Genomic DNA, 9,796 nt, shown 5'->3' with positions numbered 1-9,796 from the left:
AACACTAAGTGTAATGATGATTTTACAGTCCTCAATCTACATAATACCTGATCCAAGCAATTCACTTCATGAATCCCCTCTGTTTCACCTCTCCTAAGGCAGAGGTAAGAATGGAGAGGAGTAGGAATACCTCACAGGAAGTGTTCCAGAGAACATCTGCGGAATGCTGGCAGGAAGTGTTCCAATTACAAGTGCATGATTGCTTTGTTCAAGAATATTTAATCTTCTGTCCTTTGGCACGGAAGAAAAGTTCCAAGTAAACAACTAAAAACAACCAATTTCTCAACAGAAGTATTGTAAGACTCGGACGCCTGGGTGGCTCAGTCGTTAAGCGTCTGCCTTCGGCTCAGGTCATGATCCCAGGGTCCTGGGATCGAGCCCCGCATCGGGCTCCCTGGTCGGCGGGAAGCCTGCTTCTCCCTCTCCCACTTCCCCCTGCTTGTGTTCCCTCTCTCGCTGTCTCTCTCTGTCAAATAAATAAAATCTTAAAAAAAAAAAAGTATTATAAGACTTATTAGCTATACTTAGCTTTCCTTTCATAATCCATATTAATGTGGGAGAAGACTAATAATAGAATACAAACCCGAGGAAACAGGTTAAGAAGGTTAAGGAAACATTCTAAAGATATTAAATTGAGTCTAAATACAATATTCCTAAATAAATTTCAACATTCCCCACTAAGAACAATAAATATCTTGCAAATTAAGAGAAAAGCAAGCCAGAAAGAAAACTGTACAAGATGCTAGTGAATGAACTAAGAAGATCCAAACTCTGAAAAATTACCATTTAGACAATATCCTGGTTTTCTTTAAAATATAAATCAATTAAAATATAATCAATGTTGACTTTCAAGAGTGTATTAATTTATTGCTTTTGGTCATTCATGTCTACTTGCAAGAAAGAGGGCACATTCTTAGTAAGATAATAGAATGGGAAAAATCCATATAAAGCATTAGTTTTGAGCCTCAAGGCTACTGAGAAAAGTAAAAAACTAACTAATGGAGTCATATTTATGGAAAACTAGCTGACTTTATTATTATTATCAATACCAAACAAGTCTTTAAAGTCAGTTAAAATTTATTTAATTAAGCATAAAGTAACTTTCACATTTGTCTACAACCATAGTAAATACAGTTCTGGGCAAAAAGACACAGCCTTTGGAGTTTAAAACATCCCCAACTGCAAGATTACATATAAAACTCCCATTATTGTTTACGTGATAGTGGATTTGTTAATCAAATTAAAATAATTATACTATCTAGAATAAAATAAAATGGAAATAATTTACTCATAAGTTTCATATTTAAATCATCTTTATTTACAAAATACTATCCTGAGAATTATAATTCCATTAAGCTTCAATTTGAGCAAAAGTGTAATTACTTAAGTAACAGCAGTTACTTAAACTGAAAATGAGACAGAAGTCAAAATTATTTTTGAAGAGAGATCAAAAATATTATCAAGTTTCTTGTTGTGGTTCTGGATGCTCAGTAGTAGGCTCATTTGAAGGTGGAATCAACCCTGATGGGAACTCACTTCTACCCTCAGGATGTGGGGGTGGGGGAAAAAATCCAGCTCTTGGGGGGAAGTAATGAGGAAAACCTCTCGGTGCATAGACATTTCTCACTGTTCAAAGAGATTGGTAAAAGACATTTTTTAACTTTAAGTACCTGTACTGCAATTCTAATAAATGATTAGCTTATAACTTACAATACCTATCTTTACATTCAAAAATTGACACCCAAATAATTATTTGATCTAACAAATGAATTTTTACAACATTGAGAAAAAACATACTCTCTTCAGCTGCACACAATTAAAGGGAACATCATTAATTTTAGGACACAATTTTCATCCTATGAAAACCTAACATCTGAACACTTTTTAAAAAGAATTATTTCAAAATACATAATAAAACTTTCTTAAAAGTTTTCATGTCATATAATTTTCACCAGACTTAAAATTCTGATCAGTAATTCCCAATTCGAATTTTATATTATCCTAAAACATTTAGTTATATTAAGGACTATCTTGAAATTCCCCAAAATTCATTTTATTTCACCTTAAATAGAGGAGAAATGAGGGAAGAAATACCACATCAGGCATATACTAGCCTTTCTCCTAGTGTTTGGTTAACTATGTATTTATTCTACAGAAACATACAGTTCTAAAGTTCTAAAGTTCTATCTATAGATATAAAAGCAGAAAACTCTTTTTTTCTTATGTGAGGCTATGAAAGAATTTCAATAAATTCAACAACTGGTCCAAACATGATAAAAATATTTTAGGTTCTAAATAAGTAGGTCTGTATAGGAACTACTTACGAAAAAAAACTTGTAAAAATACTTCAGCCAGTAATTTTAATGCTAAAATATAGGCAGTAATTATTTTTACTAACTGATGCAGTAACCAGTTTCTAATCAAATAAGACATAAATAATTTTGGTCTTAATGTAAGACTGCTGCAAAAAGCCAATGATTTTCCTGATTACCGAAATACAGAAATAATTCCGTATCATTAGGAAGAATCATGTGGAAGCCTCATTACAGTCTACTAATGGCTGGCTGCCTTCCCAATTTGGAAGAGTAATGGTATACTCACAAGTGAGAAAAACTTATTATATGAATAGGAAGTAGAATTATATCTTTGATTTACTCTACAGAACACATACTAAATTTAAAAAAACAAAAACAAAAAACATACTTGCAAATGGAGGATGTGGTGGGCCAGGGAAATCCCTTGGTGGAAAATAATCTCGGGGAGCTCCATACATGCTTCCTGGAGGAGGTGGAGGAAAAGGAGGACCTCTTCTCATGAATGGGCCCCTTGTATCCATTGGAAACAATGGAGCCCTGATTGGAATAAGAGGTGGAGGAATGAAGCCAGGGCCCGTTGCTTCACTTTCGGCGGGGAAAGATGAATCAGGCACATTTAAATTCTATAACAAATTGACATAAAGTGGTCACTAAAACAACAGCAAAATTTGCAATAATCTTCCTAAAAATCTTAGGTTTAGAAGAAAGCACCTAGGCAGAAAGCAGTCTATGATAGTCTTAATAGTCTCCTGAGAAAGATTCCGTTTTCTACATCAGACAGAGTTTTGCAATCACAAATATTAACTCAAAAGAAAACAGCTTTAACCAAAACAGAGTAATACTCTGGCTAAAGATAAAACACAAGAATAGTCCAAGAGTACCAAAACATACATATTTTTATCAAGCATGTACTGAAAACAATATGTTTATGTTTATATTTTCAACATAAAATAAAGTGACTAAAAGCAAAAACTGTAAACATAGTAACAAAAATATACTTTAAAACATTCAAATAAAAATTCAAGGGGGAAAATCCAAATTCTTGTTTAACTTTAGTAAACGAACTCAAGCCTCTAGTCTATAAGTTGTACTTTATCATAGTGTACAATCCAGAAAAGAAACAGCTATAAGGCATACAGGAAGTATATATCTTTGTCAAAATGGGAGAAGCAGCTTTATTTCAAGAACTAGATTGCTAGCTAAATTTCTCTTCTAGTAAACCAAGAGAATGGAAAGTTCCTGAAGGCATGGATAAAATTCCACTTTCAATACTTACACCAAGGTCGTCTTTTTTATCATTTCTACTGGATTCCATTTCTGAAGACATTGGACCATCTAAACATAAAAGTTAAACCATGAAAAATACATGACTGATCACTCTATTCCTAGAATGTCTCCCAATCACAAAGGATTGTTGTTATTTCCCCATTCCCCGTTAGCATATAAACCAGCCTGATACCAGCATCCTGCATTGTGGCCACAAGAAAGCTTTAGGTCACTGGAAATTCTGGCACACTCAAAGTTCTGCAAAGGCATGTGGCAATGATTTCCGTGGCTTGGTCCTAGGCAACCCTGCTAAAATGCATCATTAGGAGACTTCTGGAAGGCGGCACCCCTCACCCTTTTCCTTCTTCCCTTCCTTTCTTTTCGCCCTCCCTCCCTTCTTCCCTCCTCCTCCTTGCACCCTACTTTCCTAATTCCTCCATCAGGTAACATATACTAGCATTTGAATTTAGCTGTTGTTCAAAATAAATGTTCCTGGACTTTGTTACCACCAAGAACTGCTCAGTCCATGAGAAGGTAAATTCAAACAACCCTCTCTCTGACCACAACTACCTATCCTTGCCTAGCCTTCTCATTTAGTTATTCTCACTACACCTGTTCTTGTCACTGAAGCTTCCAGTCTCTCTCTTCATTTTCTTCAGTTTCCTCTTTTCTTCATGTCCTCCTCCTTAACTGACTTCAAAGTCCATCACTGCAACCAGTCATCGATGTCCTTACCCAACTGGCCATATTTCTACATGTGCTTGACAACATTCTAGCCCTATATTAATCCAACTCTCCACTTCCACTCTGCCTATTCCTGAACCACTCAGCACTTCTGCAGATAAAATAAATCACAGATGTATAGACAGGGTCCACTCCAAGCTGATGGATTTCCAGCCATACTTGCAGTGGCTCAATGACTAACCGTTCTGCATCTTCCAAACCACATTTCTCCTCAGGAATTTTAAAGCTCCATTCTCTTCAAACCTACTACACCAGTCACTTAGAAACCTCCCTTAACTTTTTTGGGCGCCTGGGTGGCTCAGTTGGTTAAGCGACTGCCTTCGGCTCAGGTCATGATCCTGGAGTCCCTGGATCGAGTCCCGCATCGGGCTCCCTGCTCGGCAGGGAGTCTGCTTCTCCCTCTGACCCTCCCCCATCTCATGTGCTTTCTCTCTCTCTCATTCTCTCTCTCAAATAAAATAATCTTAAAAAAAAAAAAAAGAAAAAGAAACCTCCCTTAACTTTTTGTAATCAAGCAAACAAATGTATCAACTATATTCCTCTGATCTTTCCTCCTATTATCATGGAAAAGGATCCTTCTAGACGATCTATGACCCTGGTTCTGTGCTCTGAATCCCTCCCCTGTAGCTTCCTAAGAAATCTTCCTCTTTCTGTTGCCTCCCTCCTCCCTTTCTGCTAGACCCATTCTATTAGCAAGTCTCTCCCAACTACTATTTAAAAATGAGACAGAAAAAGAAAATTTCCCTACAGCTACCCTTCTCTTCTGTAACCAATAATTGTTCTCTATATACTGTTCGGAATTCCTCTCATTTTGTCCTCGTTTTACTGCAATTGATTTGCAACATCTACCACTCTATCAAAATTATTTTCCCCAACATCAAAAAAGTATCAGGAATGCTGAGCTCCTATTCACCACTGAAATACAGCAACTACCGTAATGCCTGTCATATGGTAAACACTATGAGTCCTTATTTTACATTATTTCTCACCGTTGTTGACCACTCTTTCCCTCTTTAAATCCTCTCAGCCTTCAATTCTTGTGATGGTACCCTTCTCTATCTTTCCTTATGCTAGCTGCTCCTTCTCAGTCTCTTTGGTGGGCTCCACTACCTCTGACCATCCTTAAATGATGGTCTCCACGGAGTTCCACCTTGGCCCTATTCTCCTTTCATTCTCTCTTTGAGAAATGCCATCCACTCCTACAGCTTTAATTTGGTGTATACTAACTAATGACTTCCAGATGTGTAATTCAGATCTAGTTATTTTCCTTACTAGGACTTCGAAGTCTGAACTGCCTCTCTGAATATTCATGCAGGTGTATCACAGGTGATGCTAATTTTGCAAGTTCACAAAGTAACTTATAATCTTTCCTGTCAAATTTGCTGCTGCTCCTTGCTCTTTGTCTCAGAACGATGAATGGCCCAGATGCCACAGCCGGGAACCTAGGCATCAGCCAAGACTCCTTCCCCCACACTCCCACATGCTTTCAAATTCTAAATCCTCCCAATTCTCTTTTCTCTATGTTCGCTCACATCTCTGGATCATCCCCTCTGCTAAATCACCACCCTCACTCATGTAGATTCCTGATACAGACTCCTAAGAAGTTACCCTGCCTCCAATCTTGACTGCTCCCTACAATCTATTCACCATAATGCAACCACACTAATTCCTCTAAAATGCAGATCTGATTATATCATTTCTCTAATGTGTTCCCATTACCCTGTAAATAAGGTCCAAGTTTTGAACAGGTTTGCAAGGCCCTGAGAACTCTATGCACTGCTTAAACTCTTCACTACTTGTTTCAATATTCCCTGACTCACACTCATGTGGCAGCTATAATTTATTAGGACTTCTTACATCTTAATCTTTAAAGATGCTATTCTCTTCTCCTAGAACATTATTTCTCCCATCATTTTAGTCCAGCTAATTCTGGACCTGTAAATCTCAGCTTATACATGCTCTAGGAAAATTTTGACTACCCCACACTCAAAACCCCAATACCTCATCTTGGTAAGTGCCCCATATGGTTCCATAACATTTTGTACTCATTACTTTTGTCACTATGTAGTACAACTGCATATAGGTCTTTATTAGACCTCAAGTTATAAGGAATGCTGAGCTCCTATTCACCACTGAAATACAGCAACTACCATAATGCCTGTCATATGGTAAGCTTTCTATAGACATTTAGTGCATCAACTGATAGATCCACTACCCTCTCAATTTCAATAATGAATATTGATCAAGACCACAGCTCTGGAGTCAGACAAGCATGGGTTCAAGTCCTGCCTTTGATACTTCCTACCTGAGATACTGAGCACCTTTTTGAGCCTTGATTTCTTCATCTATAAAATGAGGATAATAGTGTCTATTTCATAAGTTCATTGTGAAGATTAAATAATTCACTTTCATTCAATAAATGTTTATAAGCACTACAGCTAGTCAATGTGTTTTAACCAGATCTCTGACCATTCTCCTCCATGTAACACATACTGACAAACCAATAAAAATGTATTACATTTATACAGAACTTTTCTGTTTACAAAATACTTCAGCACACATTAATTCATTTAACCCTCGTAAGACTTTGTCAAGTGATTAATATCTCAGCTTTACAGCCATTATTCATCAATGACTTGTGTTGTCTCTTTTGTTTTTACTTAATGCTGTTCATCATCATTGGCACAGACCCTCATCTCTCAACCAATTTTTCAAATTCCCTCAAAAGTAGCTCAAATGCCACTTCCTTCATGGAGTTTTCCCTGACCCTTCAACTAGATGACAGTTCGTTCTGTGAACACAGTATATTTTCTAATGGAACTTAACTATTCTGATCAGTATTAATTAAAAATATATATTTTTCTCCACATTTAATTATTAACTTCTTACAGGCAGAAACTATACCTTATGATAATTATATTCTCTGTCATGTCATGGAGGGCATCTTCTAAACAGCAGACACTTAAAAATTATCTAATTAATTGGAATTGTTCAATAACAACAAAAAAGGATATGTAAAAAATTTTAAATAGCATTAGTTTAAAAAGAGATATTCAATCACATATATACTTTCACTACATTAAGCTTGAATTAATGGGGGGAAACAATTTCAAAATCCAAAGGTTAGAACTTAATTATAACTAATTATAATTAATCCAGGCCATAGATCTCCTTCGATTATTCAAAAAAAATTGATTTTCTAAAATAATAAATATTTCAACCAGATAATGTCCACCCCCCTGCAAATATATACCCTGTCCTGAAGAAACAGTTCACCAATAAATTTATTTTAAGTTTCTACTTACTTTTAATCTTTTTAATGTTATACACTTCTGAATGATATACTGGATATATATATTTTCCAACTTCAGTGGGTTGCTGTGAGGTGGTTTGAGGAAAAGAGTGCCTGATAGATAGTAGGTTGCTCAATAAATGTTAGTTAAATCTATCTGAGTATGTAATGTTTAAATAAGGTACTTGGTTAAAGCAGCAACAAAGCATGCACCCAAATTATTTTTCTGGTGGATTTTCATTATGTCCATTCACACTAGCTTAACTTCCTGATTACTAAATAGGATATATGTAAGTGGGCTGGAAAAATTTAAAAAAATTAATCATGGAACAGAGTAAAATCTGCCATCACAGCTAAATATAGTAAACCCATTACAATAATGCCCACATCAACCATTAACACGTATGAACATGCCACAGATACTTACAATATAACAAGAAACATAAAACTAGAAAGTTTTCAGGAAAGATTTTGGCATTAAGAGCTACCAGAGATATCAGTTATTAGTCCTTTTTTCAGCTTCCAGTTCTTTAGTGTGCCACTATTATTAAAAAACATATACATACACAAAGTATTTCTTACCCACTTTATCCAAAGACGGCATATTAAAATTTCTGAGTTCTGCTGGCCCAGATAGTCTGCCAGAATTAGAATAAAATCGGTCTTGCCTTTGTGGAGGAAAAGCTGGATCAGGATATGCTTGGCCTAGAAAACAAGTGTGTAAAATATTTTCATTAGTATAAAAATAAATCACCTTTGGGGCGCCTGGGTGGCTCAGTCGTTAGGCGTCTGCCTCCGGCTCAGGTCATGATCCCAGGGTCCTGGAATCAAGCCCCACATCGGGCTCCCTGCTCAGCGGGAGACCTGCTTCTCCCTCTCCCACTCCCCCTGCTTGTGTTCCCTCTCTCACTGTGTCTCTCTCTGCCAGATAAATAAATAGAAGCTTTAAAAAATAAATAAATAAATAAATAAATCACGTTTATTTAAGTTTAATATATTGAACATAGACATTTCTCTTGCTTCCTAAAAAACTGACCCATATTCTTGGTAGACAATAGTAAATAATTTGAGGAAAACTATTTATTTACTAAAGACAATAACTTTTGTAGTAAACACAAGTATAACATGCTACTCTGGATTTGGAATTTTCCAATTCAATGAAGGAAGTAAATACATCAACCTATCAAAACCAATATTGAGAAGACAGCTCCTAGCAAAGAAAGAAAAAAAGGAGTATGCTGTAAGCATATCAGGAAATTTAGCAGACCAAACAAGGATAAAAGAAATAGTCACCAAAGCAGATACCATTCAGAGGTCATCAAGGATCAAATTTTCAGTAACGTCAATATTTTGGAATTTAGCACCCCTCCAAAACTTAAGGGGAAGAACTCTCACTCAACAGATGAACAGAAGGGTCACAATGCGCAGATTAACGACACCTGGACAGACACAAATCCGGGCACAGACTCTGACTCGGGTGCTTCCACAGCCACCCTTCGTTGTCCCCAGAGGTCACTTATGATGACAAAATTGTCATTCCTGGGTCCTTGTAGAACTCATCATTCTTGAAAAAATATAGGTGGTCTATCTCATCTTTGACAGGTGATGGCAGATTTTGACAGATTAGGTATGCATATGCCCAACTCCAAAAATAAGAGGAAAGTCAAAGGGGGTGAACTATGACTCTTTCTTACCCATACAGATATGGAAAAACAGCTGCAAACCACCTTCCATGACTGTCCTAAGCAGTGGTTCATAAGGTGAACTCCACACAGTGTTGGATAGGTCATTCCTCATCTGACTCTGCCACATGGGACCGTACTGACACACCTCTCCCACACAAAGCCAAGGAAACCACTCAGCATCAACCAGAGTTAATGGACAGAATTATATTTAATGAGCTCCCAAGGGCCAAGGGATGTGAATCGGGAGAGAAAAATCTGGATGGACAGTTTCAGGCTCATTTCCTCCCTCTTTCAGAATCTTAGCAAAAAGCTGTCTCAATGGGTCTGAATTATTAGCCCAATGAAAGAAAAGGCCAATACCAACCACTGAGATCTAAACTAAGTTTTCCCTTTCTACTTCAAACATGGGATTAATTAAATGGCAGAGCTGGGCAAGGGGATAAAATGGGGAAGCCTGAAAACTTCCAACTCTTCTTAATCAAGTCTCAAGATAC

At 36.7% G+C, this 9,796-nt stretch overlaps 1 protein-coding gene across 11 annotated transcripts in view; it reads right to left on the bottom strand.

Moving 5' to 3' along the window:
- Positions 1 to 1,059: 1,059 nt before the first annotated feature.
- MIA2 (MIA SH3 domain ER export factor 2) overlaps positions 1,060 to 9,796 on the bottom strand; it is a 92,678-nt gene continuing 83,941 nt past the window's right edge. For all 11 annotated transcript variants that reach the window (XM_073895131.1, XM_073895127.1, XM_073895125.1 and 8 more), the window contains 4 exons: positions 8,200 to 8,322; positions 3,592 to 3,650; positions 2,704 to 2,938; positions 1,060 to 1,626 (listed from right to left, as the gene is read on the bottom strand). In XM_073895131.1, coding sequence (XP_073751232.1) covers positions 1,460 to 1,626; positions 2,704 to 2,938; positions 3,592 to 3,650; positions 8,200 to 8,322 — 584 coding nt within the window. In that variant the 3' untranslated portion in view covers positions 1,060 to 1,459. The remainder of the gene's footprint in view (positions 1,627 to 2,703; positions 2,939 to 3,591; positions 3,651 to 8,199; positions 8,323 to 9,796) is intronic.

This window comes from Callorhinus ursinus, unplaced genomic scaffold (assembly GCF_003265705.2).
Source record: "Callorhinus ursinus isolate GAN/ISIS: 27379988/994484 unplaced genomic scaffold, GSC_fseal_2.0 scaffold8, whole genome shotgun sequence".
NCBI classification, from domain to species: Eukaryota; Metazoa; Chordata; class Mammalia; order Carnivora; family Otariidae; genus Callorhinus; species Callorhinus ursinus.
Note: the sequence above shows the minus strand (reverse complement) of the source record. Positions and strands in the feature narration are given on the sequence as shown.